The 23,326-nt window shown below is 39.7% G+C and overlaps 1 protein-coding gene across 8 annotated transcripts in view; it reads left to right on the top strand.

Annotated features, from left to right (window-relative positions):
- The window catches only part of CHD2 (chromodomain helicase DNA binding protein 2), a 124,173-nt gene that overhangs the window by 9,014 nt on the left and 91,833 nt on the right, over nt 1-23,326 (top strand). For 7 of the 8 annotated variants that reach the window (XM_049614058.1, XM_049614056.1, XM_049614059.1 and 4 more), the window contains 3 exons: nt 14,276-14,507; nt 18,298-18,384; nt 20,381-20,442. In XM_049614058.1, coding sequence (XP_049470015.1) covers nt 14,276-14,507; nt 18,298-18,384; nt 20,381-20,442 — 381 coding nt within the window. The remainder of the gene's footprint in view (nt 1-14,275; nt 14,508-18,297; nt 18,385-20,380; nt 20,443-23,326) is intronic. The other variant, XM_049614060.1, reaches the window with a different exon arrangement.

Genomic DNA, 23,326 nt, shown 5'->3' with positions numbered 1-23,326 from the left:
ATACCTTTAACAGTGAATGCTGATGGAGTTTTGACTCCAAGATTTTTGAATTCTTGTCCTAATTGCTTTAAATTCTAGTGCATCTCTTCTTTACTAGAATTCTCTACTTAAGCCCTTTTTAGATCCCTCTAAAAGTTTGGATTCCAGAGTTGACTTTTGAATGCAGGAATGCATTCCATTCAGAATCCCCTTTCCTTAACAGCTAATTCAGGTGACTGTTGAAAGCAGTGGACGTGGGCTCTGCTGTGAAGCAATTATTTACAGTGGTGGGTTGTGAATTGTCCCCAGCATTAAAAAAAATAAAAGAGAATACAATAGGATAATAAACCTCAGGAATGGCATTTGTATGGTTTATTTCTAAGTCAAGCAGTGCCTGTAATGCTGGTAATCTTTCATTTTGGATTGTATCATAAAGGAAAGCAGCATGTGGTAAGCATTTTGTGTGAAAATACTGGAATAGATTTATGCTTTTTGGAGTGGTTACTCTGTCAGGCACTGAAAGTGGGTTTTGTTTTTTTCTTTTTCATTGTGTATTTAATGTGATGGTTAGTGTAGCAGAAATGCTAGTGACCTTCTGGTTAGCCAGCTCCCCAGGTTAACTGTCACAGAACTCTCTTCCTTTGAAGGCCTGTGGGGGGCACCCTGCTGAGCTCTTTTATACCCATCCCATTGTGTTCCTTCACTTGCGTTGTATACATAACAAGGATTTGCAGATACTTCTCAGATTTATTTACGCTGGTTTCCCTTGTAATTTTGCATTTCAGTAACATACCAAACCAACAAATGAGATGATTGTGAGAGGTATTTCAATGGAAACTATGTTGTATGCTTTGGAAAGACACAATAGCTATCATTTATAGTACCTACTGTGAGCTTGGAACTTGTTAGAACCAGTCCTCTGTATGTGTTAATTTGGGTAGTCTTCACAAGTCTGAGACAGGTGTGATTATCATTACCCTATTTTGCCGATAGAAAACAGGCATTAGGGGAAGCAGATGGTGGCATTGGATTTAAACACTGGCAGTTTGGTTTCAGGGTCACTTAAGCATCTTGTCAAAAATTGCCATCAAGGGGCACCTGGGTGGCTCAGTCGGTGAAGCGTCCTATTGTTGATCTTGGCTCAGGTCATTATCTCACACTTTGTGAGATGGAGCCCGAGTTGAGCTCTGCGCTCACAGCTCGGAGCCTACTTGGGATTTTCTCTGTCCTTTTCTCTCTCTGCCCCTCCCTTGCTTGTCCCACACTCTGTCTCTCAAACGTTAAAAAAAAAAAAAAAGTTGCCATCAAAAAAAAAAATTGTCATTTGATTAAATGGTTACGAGGAAACTATAGTAGGGGAAAATAGTAAAAATCTAGAATAATCCTGTACTCTTTTCTTAAAAAACTTAAACCGAAAACTCAAAATACATTTTAGGCTTGATTGATACTGGAAACAAAGTTCAAGAAGTCATTTTGCATAAAGAATTTCTAGTGAAGATGTTGCTGGTGAAGTAATTCCCACGGGGGTAGTTGGGGAAACGAGGAAAGACAGGTGTCTGGGAGGGGGAGGTACTGGGAATTGCAGAGGAACCCCATCCTTTTGCAGTCTGACTCCCATTGCTCCCCCACACACTTTGGGTTTGGCAGTGATTTATTTATGAAGACCAGGTTTCTAATTTGTTGTTTTGTTCTAAATTTAGTTCCCTTACTTACTTCCCAGATAGCATTTGCATCAGAATCACTTGAGAACTTTTAAAAGGCCCCTTACCTGATGGGATTTTAGGGGTTAAGTAGTGGTAGGGCAGGGGAGATAGCATTCCAGGTGGGTCTGTTGGCATAAATAGCCAGGGTTGGAAACAGTGTTCTAGAGACGTGCCCTGAAGGGAAATAGGTCTTGAATGTGGTGGGTGTGGAAAATGTTGAGTGTCTTCAGTTCCTGTATAAGGTTATTTGACATTCAAATAGAGCAGCATATGGCTGGGAAGTTGTGACTTTGAGGGCAGAGGGTGATGGGTCAGATTCTCCATTTCCCTTGCTTGATTTACCAAAACATAAAAAAAAAAAAAAAAAAAAATAAAAGTTCCTACTGAACTTAGCTTTACAGAGGCATTTAAGCCCCCAGATTTACTTGCTAAGAGCCACTTTGGGTGCTTGTTCAACGTACTCCCAGCCTTCTTGCCTGGATATTTGAGTTCAGTCAGGTCTGGGAGGACTTGTCCCAGGAATCTATCTTGAACAAAAACTATGGTGGTTTCTAGTGCTGATGCAGGTTTGGGAAATAAGAGCTAATTGGGACAAGAATTTTCATCTCTCTTCTGCTTTTTAGCTGTGTATGATCTTGGGCAAGAACCTCTGAGCTTGTTTCTTTATCTTTTAATAAAGGAAGAGTATGTGTCTCAGGGAAGTTAGAATTAAATAAAATAATACGTCTGAAAGCAGTGGTTTTCCACTAGGGACAACCCCTCCCTGACTTGGCAGTGTCTGGAGATCTTTTTGCTTGGAGCTACGGTACATCTGGTGTGTGCTAGGTAGAGGCTAGGGATGCTGCTAAACCTCGCGCAATGTGTAAGGACAGCCTCCCATAGCAAAGAATGAATTAATCGGGCCCAAAGTGTCAGTAATGGCACACTTAAGAAACTGGTCTATAACATTTAGGAAAGTGCCTGCCACAGTGAGTATTGCCACCGTGAGTACTGAGAAAGTTGTGAGTTCGCACCGTTCTGATTGATTTCTGTGGCTTGATCCAAGGACCGTACTTCCCTCCTCTGACTCTGTGGGGGCAGAAGTTGCACTTACTATTGAGGTTAGCATTCAGGACTTTTAAATCTCCTTTGAACTGTTGGAGTTGTTATCTTTCGAAAGTCTAAATATCATAGCCTAAAGGTTAGTAAGGAAAGATAAGACTTTAAATATTCTGAAAGGAATTCAGACTAGTCCCATCTGTCCTCAGGGTTCTAAATGGTACCCACCTGAGATGATAGGTTTATAGGAACAGCTTTCCCCCTGGTACCTGTTTTCATTACTTGGTGGGTTAGAAAGTTTTCATGTTCTTTCCTGCAGAGAGCTTGTCCTATCCTTGTCTAGTCTTCGTGCCTTGCCAGATCTGAATTGGGTAGCTCTTTGTGAAACGATTATCTAGGTTTGTACCTCATCTAGGCTTCTTGCTATAGTTCACTTTTTTCCTAATGGTTTGTGTGCCTGAGTGCCATTTGTTTGATGCTTCCTAAGCTATTTAGGACTACTCAGTGTTATTTGGTTAGTGGAGGAGCAGAAGTAGCGTGATCAAGACAAGGTTTCCTCTGGCACCGGTTGAAAATGTTAGGAACATGCTTATCAAAGGTAGGTGTTTTTTCCACATTAGCACTGAGTTTCTTAATTTGGGAGGTACTGCAGGAAGGTCTGCTTCTGAATACTGATCAATTCTGCAATCTTAGAAACATAGCTCTTTTTTGAGAAATTCAGAAAAACTCAGAAAAATTGAAAGACTACAATTAAAGCTTTAAACAAGTTAGATACGGCTAAAATCCTATTTGCCCCTTCTCCTTAGTCACTTTCATGAACGTGGCATCTAAAAACCTTGGTATTTTAAAAATGTACATGGTTCATGTAATGTGCTTTTGTTTTAAAAATTGAATAGTTTTTGAAATTGTCATGGTGACATTTATAAATATAATCCCTACTAGGTCTAACTTGTATTTAATTGCACAGTATGAATCTAAATTTAGATTATTTCCTCCCCCCCCCCTTTTTTTTATGAGCAAAGCCGTGAACGTTTTTATACTTCCCACCTCCTGCACAAGTTCAATAATTTGCCAGGTTATATACTCACAGATTTAATTGCATGATTCATATGCATATTTTGAGGTTTACTGGAAAATGCCACGTTGCTTTGCAAAGCATCTGCTGATTGCTTTTTCAGTAATGGTGTATGAATACTGTCTCCCCTGTTTCCTCCCCATCACTTAATACTATCATACATTTTAATTTCTACAAAGCAGGTGAATGTGAACTAATCTGTTGTGATAATACATTTTCAAATTACCCCTGATGTTTAATTTCTTTTTATAAGTTTCTTGGCCATCTCAGTTTTTCTTCTGTAGTTGCATGTCCCTTTCCTTTCCCTAGTTTTCTACTGGATTTTTCTTTGATCAGTGGTTATTTTTATGTTCTCTGTAGAAATCCTTTGTTGTGCATACATTGAAATTTCTCAGTCTGTTACTTGTCTTTTAACCTTGTTTATAATGTAGCTTATTCTTCAGAATAGTAGGACTTGAACTAGAGGTGGAGGAGGTCTTAAAGGTCTTAAATGCAGTTCCATTTATTTAAGGAACTACACCCAGTATTTTTTTTTATCAATAAGAAACGCATGGTTTAATGATCTTTGCCTTTTTGTACTCTTCAAACACATAGAAGTGATTGAGAAGGAATCATTCTGCATCAACCTTGGGTGGTTTAAGGATCTGTTTAACTGAAGAACGTATGTATGCGTGGCGGGGATAGCAATACCAGTTAGAGTTGAAGAGTGTAGATTCCATAATTCATACTGTGGGGCTGATGGATAACATATGTGTACACACTTGGGCTAAGACTTTCTATAAATGAGGATAATTTGTCTTAGAGGGTTTTTGTAGGGATTTAGAGGGCAATTTTTGCCCATGCCTGATGCGTAAGTGCTCCATAAATATCAGCTATTATATCATTGGTAGAATGTAGTCTGGAAATAAGTTTTAAGGAGTTCCAGTGTAGATTGCTTTGTTTTTACCAGATTTTTCTATCACCAACACAAAAAAAACATCCTCTGCCAAGCAGTTCAGCCATTTTGTTAAGTGTTTAGGAAAGTAAACACTACCCAAAGCCTGAAATGGCAGCTCTCGGGCAGAGAACCCACAGGCTTTCTAACTGACATGTTGCTGTGCTGCCCTCTTGTGGCCATGTGGGAAACGGTAATAAATTAAAACTGGAACAAGAGCTATTCCAGTGCTGCTTGCTCTCAAAGTCCAGTTGTGAAATACACTTCACACTACACTTCTGCCACCTTCAAAAAGGATTTTGAAGAGCTACCAAATCCACTTCTATCTACAAGTGAGAAGTGTTAAGCTTTTTTTCATAAACATTTATTTCCTATTAGAATCTAAAATCAGTTTTTTTTTTTTTGTTTGTTTGGTTTTTTAATTAACGTTTATTTATTTTTGAGACAGAGAGAGACAGAGCATGAACAGGGGAGGGGCAGAGAGAGAGGGAGACACAGAATCAGAAGCAGGCTCCAGGCTCTGAGCCATCAGCCCAGGGCCCGACGCGGGTCTCCAACTTACGGACCGTGAGATCGTGACCTGAGCTGAAGTCGGACGGCGCCCCTAAAATCACAGTTTTAACGAAAGTCCCTTTCATTATTTTTGCACTGATTTTCCCGTGTCGTGATTGTTCCATGAAAAATTACAAGACTTGTTTGCAAATTAGGTTTGGAGTAACTTTAAGATACACTTACTTTTCATGAGGATTTTGTATATGTGGTAGATTCTCGAGTACTCCTTTTTTTTTTATTTTAGGGCACGAGTGGGAAGGGGGCAGAGGGGGAGAGGTAGAGAATCTTAAGCAGGCTTCATGCTCAGCCTGGAGACTGATGTGGGTTTGGACCCTGTGACCCTGGGATCATGACCTGAGCCGAGGTCAACAGTCGGATGCTCAATTGACTGAGCCACCCAGGAACCCCCAGAATATTCCATTTTTAATTGCTTTATCCCTATTAATGCCTTTGAAATCTGTTCATTTTATTACTTTATTTGTTTAGGTGAAAGCCTGATTAAAGGTCTCCTCTCCTACTAACTCAGTTGGACCCCGGTACATCAGCATCATAAGCTACAATTTAGTATTGACAGTTATTTTGTATTATAGTTTGGCATTAATAGCAAGTCTGCGTAATATTTAATCTTGCCTTTGGAGGGAATAACTAGACTGTCAGTGTTTATAATTTTTGTTTCTTAAATATTCTTTTCTTTTTTTAAAGAATACTCCTTTTTCAACATTTAGGAGCTTATCCTCCTAGGAAAGAAGTATGCAAATTAATTGAGTTGTACCTTTATTAAGACTCTTTTTCTTGTAAAGGTAATATCATTTTTTTTCCAGTTTTATTGAGAAACAGTTGGTATATGTCACTGTGTAAGTTTAAGGCATACAGCATGGTGTTTTAATTCACATATACTGTAAAATGATTATCACAGTGGGTTTGGCTAACATCCCATCTTCTTATACCGGTATAGTAAAAAAAAAAAAAAAAAAAAAAATTTCTTGTAGTGAGAACTTGTAGGATTTACTCTCAACAACTTTCAGATAAATCCTACAGCAGTGTTAGCTATAGTCATCTGGTATATTATGTCCCTATTACTTACCTATCTCATAACTAGAAATTTGCACCTTTTTGGAAAGACCTTCCTCCAGTTCTCCCTCCTCTCAGTGCATCCAGCAACTATGAGTCTAATCTCTTTTTTCCTATGAGATTTTTTTTTTTTTAACGTTTGTTTATTTTTGAGAGAGAACGTGAGTGGGGGAGGTGCAGTGAGAGAAGGGGATGGAGGACCCAAAGCGGGCTCTGCACTGACAGCAGAGCGCCTGAAGTGGGGCTGGTACCCATGAGCCATGAGATCGTGACCTGAGCCGAAGTCAGGTGTTTAATTGACTGAGCCACCCAGTCAGGCACCCCCTATGAGTTTTTAAAAAGTTATTTTATTTACTTTTTAGTTACTTTAGATTCCACGTGTGAGACTACACGGTATTTCTTTTTCTTAGATTGTTTCCATGTTTTGGTTATTGTAAATGCTGTCATGAACATGGAGGTGCAGGTATATCTTTTTGAGTTAGTGTTTTGGTTTCCTTTGGATATATTCCCAGAAGTGGGATTACTGGGTCATATGGTAGTTCTGTTTTTAATTTTTTTGAGTATCCTCTGTGCTGTTTTCCATAGGGACTGTACCAATTTACAATTTCACCAGCAGTGGACAAGGATTCCCTTTTCTCAGTGTCCTCGTCAACACTTGTTACCTCTTTTTGTTGATGGCCATTCTGAACTCATGTGAGGTGACATCTCATTGTGGCTCTTACATGCATTTCCCTACTGAGTAGTGATGTTGAGCACCTTTTCATGTACCTGTTGGGTTTTTGTATATCTTTGGAGAGATGTCTGTTGAGGTCCTTTACTCATTTTTAATTTATTAAATAGTTTCTTTTTTTGCTATTGAGTTAGAGGAGTTCTTTGTATATTTTGGATGTTAACTCCTTATCAGATATATTATTTGCAAATATTTTTTTCCCATTCGGTAGGTTGTCTTTCACTTTGTTGATGGTTTCTTTTGCTGTGCAGAAGATAATTTATTTAGTTTTAAATGTTTGAGAGTGCGTGTGAGCGCATACACAAAGGGGAGGGGCAGAGAGAGAGGGAGAGAGAGAATCTCAGGCATTGTGGGGCTCCATCTCATGACCCTGGGATCATGACCTGAGCCAAAAGCAAGAATTGGATGCTTAATAGACTGTGAATCACCCAGGTGCCACCCAGTCACTTGTATATTTTTGATTTTGTTGCTTGTGCTTTAGGTGTCATATCCAAAAAATTATTACCAACATTACTGTCAAGCAGCTTTATTTCTGTTTTCTTCTGGGAGTTTCATGGTTTTAGGTCTTAAATTTATGGTTTTAGTTTATGTTTTGTATTAATTTTTGTTGAGTCGTGTAGCATATGGGTCCAATTTGATTCTTTTACATATGAATATCTAGTTATCCCAGTACCATTTATTGAAGAGAGGGTCTGTTCTCCCTTCATTTTTTTTTTTTGCTTTTTTTTTTTTTTTGGCTTTCTTGTCAAATATTAGTTGATTGTGTATGCTTGGGTTTATTTCTGGGCTCTCACATTCTGTTCCGTTGGTCTGTTTGTCTGTTTAATGCCAGTATCCTGTTTTGATGCCTATAGCTTTATAATTTGAAATCAGGAAGTGTGATGCCTCCAACTTTATTCTTCTTTCTCAAGATTTTTAAAAAATTTTGTATTTATTTTTGGCTCTTTGGGGTCTTTTGTGGTTTCATATAAATTTTACAATTGCTTTTTCTCTTTCTGTAAAAAATGCCATGGGAATCTCGATAGGGATTGTATTGACTCTGTAGATGGTTTTTGATAATACTGACATTTTTTTTTTTATTTTTTTTTTAAATTTTTTTTTTTTTTTCAACGTTTTATTTATTTTTGGGACAGAGAGAGACAGAGCGAGACAGAGCATGAACGGGGGAGGGACAGAGAGAGAGGGAGACACAGAATCGGAAACAGGCTCCAGGCTCTGAGCCATCAGCCCAGAGCCTGACGCGGGGCTCGAACTCACGGACCGTGAGATCGTGACCTGGCTGAAGTCGGACGCTTAACCGACTGCGCCACCCAGGCGCCCCGATAATACTGACATTTTAACAGTATTCTTCCAAGTTATGAATACCAAATATTTTTCTTTTTTTTTAAAAGATTTTATTTTTAAGTAATTTCTACATCCAATGTGGGGCTCGAATATATAACCTCAAGATCAAGGGTCACATGCTCCACTGGCTAAGCCAGCCAGGTGCCCACCATTTGTGTAGTCTTTTATTCTTTTCATTAATGTCTTGCAGTTTTCAGAATAGAGATCTTTAACCTCCACAGTTAAATGTGTTCCTAAGTACTTTATTGTTGGTGATGCTATTGTAAGTGGGATCGATTTTCTTTTTTCAGAAAATTCATTTTTAGTGTATAAAAATAGGACTTATTTTTGTAGGTTAATTTTGTATCCTGCAACTTTAATGAATTCATTGATTAGACCCAACAACCTTTTGGTTGAGACTTTAGGATTTTCTCCATGTAAAATCATGCCATCTGCAAATAGAAGCAATTTCACTTCTTTTTCAGTTACCTTATATTTCCTTTTGTTGCCTGATTGTTCTAGGTAGGACTTAAAGTACTGTGTTGAGGAGGAGCAGTGAGAGTGGGCACACTTGACTTGTGCCTGATCTTTTAGGAAAAGCTTTCTGCCTTTTCAGTGACATTGAATATGATGTTAGCCTTTTTTTTTTAAAAAACACCTTTTTTCCCTAAATATTATTTTAAGTCTGCTAAATATGACTTTCTGGTTTCAAAAATAATTTAAAAAACACTTAGTCTTTCTTTCAAATCTGTAGCTCATTTTGTGTAGGATTGGGGTACTAGTATCTCTTGCCTTGCATTTGATTCTTTTGTCTGGATATATTATGAGACATTTAAGTGTTAAAAAGACTGATACTTATATAATGAGCAACTATGAACTCACCACTCAGCTTCAGTCATGTAACATCACCAATATTATTCTGTGATCACATCTGTCTCCCTCAGCCCCCAGAGGTAAGTGCAGTTGTGAATTTGGTGTTTGTTTCTTTGGAGGTTTGGTTTTTCATGCTTACTTGATTTTTTTTTTTTTTTAAATTACACAAGTAGTTGATGGTTTCCATTAATATACTTGAAATAACTCATCCAACAGAGTAAACCGCTCTTTAAATTTTTTTTTTTAACGTTTATTTGTTTTTGAGACAGAGAGAGCATGAACGGGGGAGGGTCAGAGAGAGGGAGACACAGAATCTGAAACAGGCTCCAGGCTTTGAGCTGTCAGCACAGAGCCCGACGCGGGGCTCGAATTCACGGACCGCGAGATCATGACCTGAGCCGAAGTCGGCCGCTTAACCGACTGAGCCACCCAGGCGCCCCAACGTTTATTTATTTTTGAGACAGAGACCGAGCATGAGTGGGGGAGGGTCAGAGAGAGAGAGGGAGACACAGAATCTGAAACAGGCCCCAGGCTCTGCACTGTCAGCTCAGAGCTCGACGAGGGGCTCGAACTCATGGAGCATGAGATCATGACCTGAGCCGAAGTTGGACACTTAACCGGCTGAGCCACCCAGGCGCCCCCATGAATAAACCACTCTTAACAACATAGGTGGTGGTTTTTTCTTTCTTAAAAGGTATTGTGTGCACTGTTACATTTCTAGAGGTCGCTTCCCTCCACAAACACAAATGTACAGCTGCAGAAGGCATATACTAGGATAGGTATATTTTATTAGTTACGGTGAACATTTTGGAAATATAAATATTCTACTCAGAAATATAGAAATATGGAAGTATATCAAGGATATCTGTGGCTTGTTGGTTAAGAGAACAATTTAAAAATAGTCTAAATGTCCCACTAATTGGGGACAGATTAAATAAAAGTAGAGTTTTCATAGTAACTGGGGCAATTTAAAGGGAGTGATGTAGCGTACATATACACATACCCCGTTGTGGGTGTTGGTTTGGGACATTTCCATCACATCTGCAGTGATTCTTGCTTTTCAGCACAAAATGCTAACTGGACTATTAGCATTGGACTATTCTAGTTATCTTCAGCAGATGAATGCTATTTGTGACTTCCTGTGTCTTTAAAATTGGGAGTTGAATATTTTCTGTCTGGTTGTTGTTGGAATGTTTTGTGTTTCATGGCACTATATGGATCATACTAAGGTCTTGTGACAATTTTAGTTGGTGGTGATTGCCAAAATGAGATTTCAGCCTTAATCCCTTGTCTGGAGATACTATGCATTACAGTAATTAAAAAAACCATTCATTTCAAGTGTTTCAAAACGGTTGCATATTCTAGCAAAGTCAGTAAGTCCGCCTTTCCATTCTGTTCTCTAGCATGCATACTAGGCATAGCAAACGTCAAAGAAGACAGTTTAGCTCTCACATCTGTTAGGGAGGTCAACAAGTGACCAAATTACTTGCATAGGATGGGACAAATGGGGAGGCAAAGAGGCACGGATGTTAACAACTGGGGCTTTGGAGTCTATCCCCTAGGCTGGGACGTGTCATTGCTAAAAGTAACGAGAGCCGGGGTGCCTGGGTGGCTCAGTCTGTTGAGTGACCGACTTCAGCTCAGGTCATGATCTCACGGTTTGTGAGTTCAAGCCCCGCGTCGGGCTCTGTGCTGACAGCTCGGAGCCTGGAGCCTGCTTCCGATTCTGGGTCTCCCACTCTCTCTGCCCCTCCCACTCTCATGCTCTGTCTCTGTCTCAGAAGTAAATAAACATTAAAAAAAAAATAATAAAAGTAACGAGAGCCAGTGGTTGACGCGCAGACTGAAATGAGGCTGCCTCCTTGAGTGGCCTATGGGAGTAACTGCTCTGGCACAGTTGCTGTGGCAGAGTATTATGGAAGACTTAAAAGGTGCTGAATTTAGGAATGGCGAGGGCACAAAGGATGTTTTCCTAGAGAAGGTAATACCTGAGGCTTTAAGAATTGGAGTGGTGTTTGTCACAAGCAGAGATTGGAGGTGAGCGATCCTAGGGCTCATTCTGTACTCAGTGGTTCAGTAAGGCTGGGGCAGTGGGGGTGAGGGGGAGGGGGAGGAATGGTTAGGCATTGAGTCCTGAGAACTTGACAGGTGGAGGCCAGGTTTCATCCGGCATGCTGAGACGTGATGGTTCCAGCATCAGGCCCAGGGTGGGTGAGGGGAGGTGGCCAGCTGACTCCTCACCCTCCAGGCCTCTCTAAGCACTCAGGGCTTTGGCTGTGTAAGTGCAACCTCCAGGTATGTTCCTAATTCCCCTTCTAAGTGAAAAGTGATTTCTTTATAAACTCCTTGTAAGGAAATTCTGGAGCTGCCTCTGGACCTTTAAAACTGTGAGCAGATGGTGGAGGCAAAAGTAATAACGTTTCCAGCTACTGCCATGGATTGTATGGTTCTGAGTCACTAATAATGAGCACTAGCTGGGAAGAACTTTGTGTTAGAAGGGAAATGTGAAATTGTGAAATTCTGAAAAGTCTAATGTTTGGATAAGGCCCCGACATTTATAGAGTGCTGCTGTCATAGGTGCCATTTGTCATAGCTGTCTCATGACCTTACAGAGGATGGCACAGGTTAAAAAGTGGCATAGGCTGAGATAGGCTCGAGGACTGAGACCCGAGCTGTGGATGCTGCAGCCTGCACTTTTTAACTATACTGTCCAGCCTTCCTCTTTGTTTTCTTTGCCTGGTGGACTGCCTTATGCTTGGTCACAGGTGGAGGATAAGTGACTTCAGATGCTTTAGTCAGCTGGATCAGTCCGCCTTTACTGTTCAAAGGGCCAAGGAGTTAGTATGATGAGGCCTTGGAAGTGTGAATCACCTGTTAACAGGGATGCCTAGCTAGTTTTGGACATTGTATAACATGGAAAGGGTTTACTTTTTGAGTCTCTTAATGTTTTGAACCCTTGTGGTCAAATAGAATATGGACATTAGAGCCAGACTTGGGGGTTGGGATCCTTGCCCATCTCAGTTTTCTCATCCCTCACGTGGGGATAAAAATTCCCAATAGGGTGTTCTGGGAAATAAGCAAAATAATACATGTAAAGTACTTAGAGTAAGGCCAGGCACCTATTAGATGATTAGGTAATTAATACATGGTTTTTCCCTTCTTTTCCCCTCCCCAGGCTAGGACACCTCCCCCCCTCACTGACTGCATCATCTTAACTCAAAGGCGCCTTTGCTGTAATGCACTTACTGTGGATCATGTGGGATTTTGGAGGGTCAATCCCAGTTCCCAGTGTACTGCCCTGGTCATTGTGTGGACACGTTTGTCAATTGATAGGCCCTAATTTCTAGTTGGGAAGATACAGTGGGTGTAAATACGAAGCCTCTCTTCTTTAACCTTTTGGGCTTCATGCCGCGTGCCCTTTATCTCCTGGTTGCTGAACTCAAGGCCCTTTGGGTTAAGTTACGGTTACTCTAGCTTCTGGGTTGCTGCTAGCCTCGCCTCCTATGCTTTAGCTCTAAGCAGAAGAGTTGAACTGGCCACCTTTTTCTGGAGTCCATCCAGTTGAGGGCTTTTCCTTTATTTATTTATTTTTATTTTTTAAAATATAATTTATTGTCAAATTGGATAACATGCAGTGTTTACAGTGTGCTCTTGGTTTTGGGGGTAGATTCCCGTGGTTCATCGCTTGTATACAACACCCAGTGCTCATCCCAACAGGTGCCCTCCTCAATGCCCATTACTCATTTTTCCCTCTTCCCCACCCCCCATCAACCCTCAGTTTTTTCTCTGCATTTAAGAGTCTCTTATGGTTTGCCTCCCTCCCTCTCTGTAACTATTTTTTCCCCCTTCCCTTCCCCCATGGTCTTCTGTTAAGTTTCTCAAGATCCACATGAGTGAAACATATGATATCTGACTTTCTCTACCTGACTTATTTCACTTAGCGTAATACTCTCCAGTTCCATCCACGTTGCTGCAAATGGCCAGATTTCATTCCTTCTCATTGTAGGGCTTTCCCTTTAAAGTGGCTTCACTGCTACCAGTGTGCCCCTGAATTGCTTTTTTACTGTTCGAAAATGGGCAGGGTATGTAGCCTCCTCGGCTTCCAGGATTGATACTCAGTCTTTCACAGCCTCTGGTGTTTGTGTTTTGTAGCTTCTGCTGTCATCTGCCTACTTAGGTCCCTCCCTCCTCAGGGGTGTTTGGAATGAGGAAGGGGTGGTATGTGTGGTAGCCCATAGCAGTCTTTATTTGTTTACCCTTTCACATCAGACTCAGAGTGCTCTTTTTGTTTATTTTTTTTCTGCTATCAGCTCTGGAACTCACTGCTGGAGATTCCCAGGCAGGACCTCTGGTTGGGGTTAGTGGGTGTGTTTTCAATGCAACTCCCCAAATTTGCACCTATTGTTGATAACCAGTGATTAGATAATTGCATCCAGATTGCATTCTTACTCTTTGGGGAACTTCGCTTTGGTTTTGTTTTGTTTTGTGTTGATTTTTTCTTTGAGTGTGGGGAATATTTGTCTTGAGGACGGAAAGACTGATACTGAACAAATAAGACTTAGTGGATCCTGACAGATTGACCTGGTTTCAAATTCTGCTTGTGTCATCTTGGGATACTTGCTTAATTATTTCTGAGTTTTAGTTTTTCCTTACCTGTCATTAAGGTTTCATTTTTCAGTTTTTCCTCATCTGAGTGAAGGAGAAAATAACATGCCCTTTTTGAGTTTAGTAAAAGAGCTAATTTATATAAATTAAGTGGTATATGGCATCATCTAAGCACTCAGGAAATGGTCGCTGCTAGGAATGTTTGGAACGATAATGACATTATTGGCAATATAAGAATGTAAAAGTGAATTTGAAGATTTTGATTGTGTATTACTAGAATTACTCTCAGCTGTCATTTTACCCCTTTTTAAAAAAGATTTATGTGGAATTTTTAAAAAACAGATTTATGTGGCAGTTCTTATATCTTGTACTTTTTTTTTTTTTTAATTAAGTCACTCAGCATCTGAAGAGGCTTCGGGTTCAGACTCAGGCAGCCAGTCGGAGAGTGAGCAGGGCAGCGATCCAGGAAGTGGACATGGCAGTGAGTCAAATAGCAGTTCTGAATCTTCAGAGAGCCAGTCGGAATCTGAAAGTGAGTCGGCGGGTTCCAAATCCCAGCCAGTCCTTCCAGAAGCCAAAGAGAAGCCAGCCTCTAAGAAGGAACGGATAGCTGATGTGAAGAAGGTATCTACTTTGCTATACAGTGAAAATGTGCTGCTGGCTAGGATCAGCAAGCAGAACTTTATTTCACATGGAAAACTCACTAGTGTATTCGGATAATGAAAACTACCACCACCTTTTGTAATATACTGTCTGTGGATATAAAGATTGCTTTCTGTTCTACTCTTTGAATATAGTAGACACAGGGCCATAAGGGAAATAATTACACGAACCATCAAATTACAGGGCAAAAAGACAAATTTTTATAGTTTTGGTTTTTAACATTTAAAAAAGGTAATAGTACCGAACACTACAGAGTGAATTACTGACAGATTATGGAATGTAGTTGTGGAGCTTAGTTATGGATAATAACAGTTCAAGAATAAGGGCAATTTTTCTTCTCTGAAGGATGGAAGGAAGATACTTCTCACAGGAAAAAAAGTTACTTGCATCTAGGCAATATAGATTTTGTTTGCTTAATGGAGGAGTCTTGTAGCAAAGAATGCAAAAAGGCAAAAATTGAAGTGCATAGTGTCTTCTCATTGATGCACAAACTGGGATGCGTTCCTTTTGGGGAAAAATTAATGACTTGGCCTAATTAGTCACAAGAGCACAGCTTATCTTTTAAAATTCCATTTTGAGACAGTTAGGTGTAAATCACTGAAAATGCAAAAGAATATTCTTTTAGAAACTTAAAAGATGTCCTAATGAAAGTTTTATGCTAAATCAGTTTTTATTACTCTTAAGACAGAAATCTTCGTCTGAGCACTCAGATTTTGGTAGTAGTACGAATAACTTTAAATTACCTGCAGGTTCTACAGAATAGCTTTGATAGATGCTTCAACAGATGAAGCATCTGAAGCCGTTAGGGATAAGAAAATGAAAGCTGTCCTTGCTAATTCAGTCATCACCAGTGACTTAGACACTCAAGTATTGCACCTTGTCTACCTGCTCAGTGTGTCAGTGAACCTTTGACAAGTGGAAATGCAAAAACACCCTGCATGTAGATTACCACTGAGAGATTTTGCTCTGAGTATCACTAAACTCAGAAACTTACTCTCCAGGCTTGTAGCAGAAGGCTTTGCTTGGCAATCTTCAGAGGATAATGTCTGAGCCTGGTTTCCTCTACATCTAGACTGGGTATTTTTTTCAGAACACCACAACACACTTTTGAAGAAAGTATAATGGATAGAAAACATCTGAATATAACTTTCTTCTGTGCAGTGAGGAATTCTTTACTTGAAAAGGTAAAAGGAAACCATGGAAACTGTGACTTACATAGTGTTTAAAACTTCACTGAAATCTAGTTGACCGGGATTCTCAGCTGTTAACTATAAGACCGTGTGTATGAGTGTGTGTGTGTGTGTGTGTGTGTGTGTGTGTGTGTGTGTGTATATAATTTTTTTTAACCTTATATAAGTAGATAAAAGGGAATTAAGAAAGGAGAAATTATTACTAAGACTGAATTTCAAAATATAAGTAAAGTTTCAGACAGAAATATTAAAATACATTTTAGTTTAAAACTTTTTGAGGGAGAGTGTGTGTGCACGTGCGAGTTGGGTAGTGGGTAGAGGGGGGGGGGGAGGTCTTGAGCAGGTTCCGTGTTCTGCTCAGAGCCTGATGCTGGGTTGCATTTCAGGATCTTGAGATCATGAGCTGAGTCAAAATCAAGAGTTGGACACTTCCTGAGTCACCCAGGTGCTCCTAAAATACACTTTCAAAGTTAAGGCAATAAATTCCAAAAACTTAATAAGGTTAACAGGTAGATGGATGTACTAACTAGGTAGAATGATTGGATCGTGACTTTTTTTTTTTTCAGTTTACTTACTTAGTTTTGAGAGAGGGAATAAGCAGGAGAGGGAGAGAGAGAGAGAATCCCAAGCAGGCTCTGCACTCTCAGTGCCGACCCTGATGCAGGACTCACCTCCAAACCATGAGCTCATGACCTAAGGTGAAATCAAGAGTCGGACGCTTAGCTGACCAGGCCACCCAGGCATCCTGATCAGATTGTGACTTTAATGATGCTATTCTAAAATGAGAACTTCTGAGGAAGGTTCTTTGTTTTCTGTATACGTTGCAGTTTTTTTTTTTAATTTTTTTTTATTGAAGACTTGAATTAGATATCATAGCCTTCAAAAGGACAAAGATGAGCTCAGGATGATTTTAGTATGTGTGCATTACAGTATATCCTGTAATATAGTCTCAGCAGTTGAGCCTGAATGCCTAATATTTTAAAATGATAAAGCTAACTGGTACAGTGACACTTAAATGATTTAGCTACCCCAGTTAATAAAAGCTCCTTAAATACCTGTGTTGAGTAATTTTGTACCTTTAGCAGAAGTCCAAAAAGGGGTAAGAGTTGGGGTTGGGGTCAGGGTCAGGGTCAGCAGGGCTAGAGTAAACTTTTTTGTCTCCTTCCTTTCTCTGCCAGATTTGTTTAGTGTCCTGCTGCCTGTCACCCAGATCCTGCCAGTTGGTTATTCCTAACTCCTCCTGGTTGGACCTTTGTCCTCCTGACTCTGAGATTATTCTAAGGCCATTATGGATTTGTCACCTTTATAAACTGGGAACACTGGGTTTCATGATTATGTTGGATTCTTGTTCTAAAGTGCCTTTTCCTGGAACATCTTGCTTGTTTTCTTTGGAGGCTTTGGTTTTATTCAGCCTACTTGGCACTTTGTTTTTTAAGGCACTGTTGATAATATCCTCCCTTGCCTTAGTGACATTCTGTCTTTTTGAATTGTCTTTCATCAGTTTTGTCTTTTTTGGGGTCCACTTTCTACACACTTCACGAGTCTCAGCCAGTGGCTTCTCCTGTGGCTTCACTTTCTAAATATTTTCATGACATTTGCTGTCACCTGTGTTTTGACAACAAGCCCACATTTCTAATCTTGGCTGTCCGGCATCTTTTCTACATGTTTAACTCCTATTAAACATCTTCATCTCAGTGTTCCACAATCCATCCAAATTCATTTTGCCGCTGTGTGACTGATTTCATTAGAAAAACACATGGTATGCTTGGTGTGAATTATCTTTGGGAAGGAGAGTGAGATTGGGGGATTAGACTGTTATCGTTAGAGGTTGGAAGGGTCTTTTACATTTTTTCTATACATCTGTTGATTTGCATCTTTTAAATAAGATGGTGTTGATATATTGAGAAAAAAAATTTCTCTTCAACGAATCTCTCCTTTCAACTTCATTTATGTATTTCTATTACCAGCGAGGATTGTAACTAAAAGTCAAGTCCTAAAGGTTAAGGGTAATTACTGCTGGAGAATACAGTGTACAGAGACACAGGGTTCAGTGTACAGATGAGACAGTGGTTCTCATCTGAGAGCTTCTAGCTAAGTGTTGGAAGTGCCTAATTTGCGTACATCTGGCACGTTACACATTCCGAGGCAGTAGAGGAAATGTACAAATAGATGGTTGGAGCCCTGCTTGGTTTCTGATTTCCCAGATGGGTCAGTGTGTGGACATAGCTGATACTGGAAAGCATTAGGGACTTCAAATTCATCAGTAAAGATTTTGTCTTTAGCAGGAGCCTTGCCATATTATTCAATTGTAAGTTTATGTTTTAATGACGAGTATGTAGTGTGCCATGTAGTTGAAGAGCCATTCAGTAAAGAAGAGGCGTTGTTAAGCTTCAGTGTGTTTCGGAATAATAAAGATGGTACTTTATTGTCTCATAAACAAAACTGACACAAAACACCCTTTAGACATTTAGTTACTTGAATTTTCTTAAATTGAAATACGTGTTCCAGTAATGAAAATAGTAAATCAAAAAGGATTCACTCATGGTCTATTAATTTTACAGATGTGGGAAGAATATCCTGATGTTTATGGGGTTAGGCGGTCAAACCGAAGCAGACAAGAACCATCACGATTTAATATTAAGGAGGAGGTAAGAAAAAGACACGTTTTAAGGGGATACATTTAAACTCCTTATCTTACCTCATCCTTTTTGACTCTGGTATATGCTACCATTGACATGACTGAACTTGTTGCCTTGGAGTTAAGTGACTCTAATGTGAGCTTTCTCACCTTAATATGGCAAGGAAAACCACAGGTGGCTTTTAAAGGAAGAAACTTACCAGGAAGATTGTGTCATAATGAATGTCTTAGTAGAGTATTGTACAGATTGGCTTCAAATTTTTGTTTTTATTCTTTTTTAAGGTTTCCAAGTTTCAAGTGAAATTGATTATTATAAGAAGTTTACCTTTTAAAATACCTAGTTTCTAATCTACATTTTGTAAAATGAGTCATTGCTTGGTAAACAAATGTAATAGTGGAAGTTGTTTCAGATTTATTTCTGAGAAAGGAAGGAAAATTTGCTTAAATACAGCGTTTTAACTAATTCAAATTTGCTTTCTGTTTTTAGTGTGCAGTATAAAATAATTCACACACATTTAATCTGATCTAATTGTGAGAGACTGAGTAGTTTGTTTTTTAAAATTGGTAATTACTGGGTTCTATTGTTTCTATAGAATAGACTTTTCTCACCTTTCTCAGTTCATGTGGTATTTTTGTCAATTCTTACCTCTGTAGTAGGTGTATAGACCACATTCTGAAGAGGTGCTCTTCTGTGCTTCAGTGAGATGTCCCCTTTCTGTATTCTTTTTTTTTTTTTTTTTTTTAACGTTTATTTATTTTTGAGAGAGAGAGAGACAGAACATGAATGGGGGAGGGTCAGAGAGAGGGAGACACAGAACCCGAAACAGGCTCCAGGCTCCGAGCTGTCAGCACAGAGCCCGACGCGGGGCTCGAACTCACGGACTGAGAGATCATGACCTGAGCCGAAGTCGGCCGCTCAACCGACTGAGCCACCCAGGCGCCCCCCCTTTCTGTATTCTTAAGAGGACTTTGCTTAACCAGCTGAGCCACCCAGGCACTCCCCCTCCCCCCTTTAAAAAAAATTTTTTTTTAATGCTTATTTTTGAGAGAGAGAGAGAAGGACTTTGCTATTCTTAAGTATGTAGCATTCTTCTGATGAAAGTTAATAGTCAGAGGTTACTGAGTTGGAGGTGGGTTTTGGTAAGCATATTTTAAAAATCTAATTGACCGTTAACATCCACATTGCCTTTATGGTGTTTTATTTTGAATGACATCTGAGCTGGTTTGCCCGAGTTTTCTTTTTCCACAGTGTCTAGGACAAGGTTGCTGAGCCATGTTTGTTACAACCGGTCACGTAGTTGTGTCCGTTCTTTCCTCTTTTATACGTCCATTAACACATTCTCTATAGGGCACAAGACAGCAATAGAAATAGTTTCCCTAATTTGGGGGGAAAAGAGACACTTAAATGTTTCTGACTATAAACCTTCCTTGGTCTAGTGCTGTCAGCAGGGCACTGTTGGCTCATGATTGAACATGCTCTGTAATGAGTCTAAAATGGGACAAATCAGCAGTCACCACCTTTAATGACACACTAAATGTTGTGGCATTTCACATGATATTCTAGATCTGCAGTATCACGTTTGGTTGCCTCTAACATGTAGCTTTTAAAGTTTTTAATTAAAGTAAAATAAAATGAAAGATTCTGTTCCTTAGCCGCACTAGCCATGTGTCAGAGGCTCAGTAGTCACATGTGGCTCCTGGCCACTAGATTGTTCCCTGCAGATACAGAATATTTCCATCATCACAGAGAATTTTATTGGACTGAGCCCTTGTAGAAGTCAAGCTGAGGGAGGGTTTCCCGGTGTTAGAGGTAACTCTGTCATTACAGACAAATTAATTTTCGAAGGAAAAGAAGAGTGAGCACGATCAAACACAGGTTTCTTTTGTCTGAAAGCTCACATTGGATAATGTTATTATTGAGTAGATTGTGGAAGCAGGGGATCGTGTTGTCCCTATGAACTGTGAATTAAAGTCTGTAATCATTTTTCCCCTCTCACACACTGAAGGCAAGTAGCGGGTCTGAGAGTGGGAGCCCAAAAAGAAGAGGCCAGAGGCAGCTGAAGAAACAGTAAGTCTTTCATGGGGCAGTTACTTCCCCCAGGGGTTTTGAACATGTCAGCTTCTCTGGGGCTCCCTTCTCTGTGTGGTCGTCCGTCCCGGGTCCCGGAGTCTGCTTCTTCTCTTGCTGTCTTGGGTTGCAGTCCGTCATGACCCACTGCTGCCGCAGCCCTCAAAGCTCAGGGTTGCATGTGTTCCCATGTGCTTGGACTACTTCTTAGGGCAAACCCCAGCTTGTTCCATTTGGTTAGCCTGATTAGCACAATTGTGTTTTTCTTAAAAATGTGCACTAGTTCTATTCTGGTTGAGCAAGGAACAAATTTAGATTTGCTCTTTTTTCTTTTAATTTGTTCTTTGTGTGGGTGTGGCAACATTATATTTGTTGGACTGACACCCAGTTTAGTATTAAATTTCAAAGTGTTATTACTGTATAATTTTAATACTGCAGTTTACAAACCAGAAAATTTTAATTCTTGGGCTTAACATGACATTCCTTTAGAACGTAGATTATATATTCATTATTTTAAAAATTCACAAATTCTACTTAATTAAGGTGAAAAAAATTTGTTTTTGGTTTTTTTTGGAATTAAAAAAATTACTTTTGGAGAGTGTCTGGATCTTTTTGACAGTCTAAATTCTATAGCCCACCTCTTGAGGAGCTTCATTTGAAAATGTAGCTATTGACAACTTGGCAGACAAATTCAGGGGTTTCTCATGGTAAACGATTGTCCATGGTACCTATTAAAATAGAGCCCCAGTTATATGTATTTTCTGTTCTCAAATAGTAATTTTAGAATTAGTAATTAGAATTAGTAATTAGTAATAGAATTACTAATTAGTAATCTTTCATAAGTATTTGGCCTAAGGCAGAGGAGCTTGAATTTTTTAAACCCATGTACTCCTCTTCAAAGTAGAGTAATACTCCTTCTGCCAACCTAACAGGGTTATTGGGAACTGTGTTAGGAAAAGTTGAGTATTTAGTATGTCCTCTCCAGAGCACATACACTTTTCATTTGTGTTTGAAATACTTGTTAGAGTTGGAGGAAAAACTGTAGGCAAGCCTGCACTTCTTGGCATCTTAGAAGGCTTTTTTCTACCCCATTCCTTGGCCTGCGTGGGAAATTATTCTGATCTGATGGCCTTTTGGGGGCTTTCGGGAAGTCTGTGCATGTGTTCTTTCCTCTACTATCTGGCTATGTTCTTCTGGTCTCCTGACTGGGATCTAAATGGTGCTGTGCTTGAAAACCTCCAGTTTCTACTTCAGTGGCGTCTGGGTGTGTAGAAGCGCACTGGCCCCTGTGCTCACTTTCCTTCTGTCAATCCTAGCCGTCTCTAAAGTTGACCGTTCTTAGAGGCCTTCTTTCCCCGAGTAGAACCTCTTCGTTCCTTGCAGGGGGTTGTATCTTCTGTAAGTGCCCTTCCTTTCCCCGGCCTCTTCCCTAGGAACTTAGCCAGAGCTGGGGGAGTTCTCTTCCTGTTTATTTGGGCCCTGCGCTGGCCTTGTTTCCTGCTATCCTCTGGACAGCAGGTGAGTACTGGGGCTTATAGGGAGCTCTTTTCCTGAGTCTGTTTAATTATAATTAGTAGGAGGAGGTGCAGTAGGTGCTGGCACTCCCGCTGCAAAGCCTCAGCACTAACGGGGGCCTGTGTGATGTGAGCGAGCATAACAGGACCTAGTGTGTGGGCATGTGGATTTCAGAATTGAGAGACTCAAAGGGGGCAGAGATTTTGAAGTATTAGCATAAGGAAAGGTTTTTCTGAAACGCTGTGGGCTGTACCACAGATTTTGAAGTTTTTAAAAAGCTATTTTTTTAAACTTTTTAAAAATTCAAAGTTTAAAAATGTTATAAGAATAAAGCAGTAGTACAAAGACTGCCTGTGTATTTTGCCCAGATTTACCATTGGTTACCACTTTTGCCTCATTTGTTTTTATTGTTGTGAGTGCTTTCTTTGTAAATATTTATGTATGCATGCATATAATATTTTTTCTGAACCACTTAAGACTAAGATTGACACACATCATGACCTTTTACCCCTAAATACTGAAGTGTGGATTTCCTAAGAATAAGGATACTCTGTTTCTTAAGCACAGGATAGTTTTACTACAAATAGATTTAACATTGCTAACATAGTTTTGTCTAATCCATATCCCCATTTTGTTACTTGACCCAGGAATGTCTTTTATAACATTTCCCACCTCCACTGCAGGGTCCCATCTAGGATTAGATCCTGTATTAGTGGTCTTTCACAGCCCTTCTGTGCTCTTATGACGTTGGCATCTTTGACGAATACAGTCTTACAAAGGAATAACTCCCCAGAGTCAGAATGTAAGTTAGCATTTAAAAAATTTAGAAGCTATAGAGCATAATGTTTCTGCACGATATTGAGAACATTTTTCAAGTTGGCAGTGTTGAAAATTTGAGGGATGATGCTTAAGAATTCAGAGTTTTAGATTTTTTTTTTGAGAAAATCTGTCAGTACTGGTCCTCATAACAAGTGGTCTTTGTAATCTTCAGATAGACTGGGAGTTCTCTGTTTTGACTCCATTTACAGTCCTTACCTGGCCCAAGTGGGTACTGGAGATTGTAACTCCTGACCTAGTCATGCTAACCAATAATTTTTCAAATTTTATTTGACCCACTCATGCTGTTTTGATTATTCAACCCTTTCCCATGCAGTACTTCTTAATATTGTCCAAATTTGTGAAATGTAGAGGACCTATGCTGGCTCATTATGGTACCATCAGTTTTTCAAGCCACTCTAGAATGGTTCCAGAACATATTCTCCCAACTGGAATGAAAAAAAAAATGTGTTAGCCGTAAATCACTTGGAAGTTTTTCTTCTGGGACCATAGTTATTTTTTTCTTTCCAGTTCTTTGAATTGTAACTGTCAG

Source organism: Panthera uncia (genome assembly GCF_023721935.1).
Source record: "Panthera uncia isolate 11264 chromosome B3 unlocalized genomic scaffold, Puncia_PCG_1.0 HiC_scaffold_1, whole genome shotgun sequence".
In the NCBI taxonomy this organism is placed as follows: domain Eukaryota; kingdom Metazoa; phylum Chordata; class Mammalia; order Carnivora; family Felidae; genus Panthera; species Panthera uncia.
The sequence above is the reverse complement of the archived record's forward strand: the minus strand, read 5'-3'. Positions and strand labels throughout refer to the sequence as shown.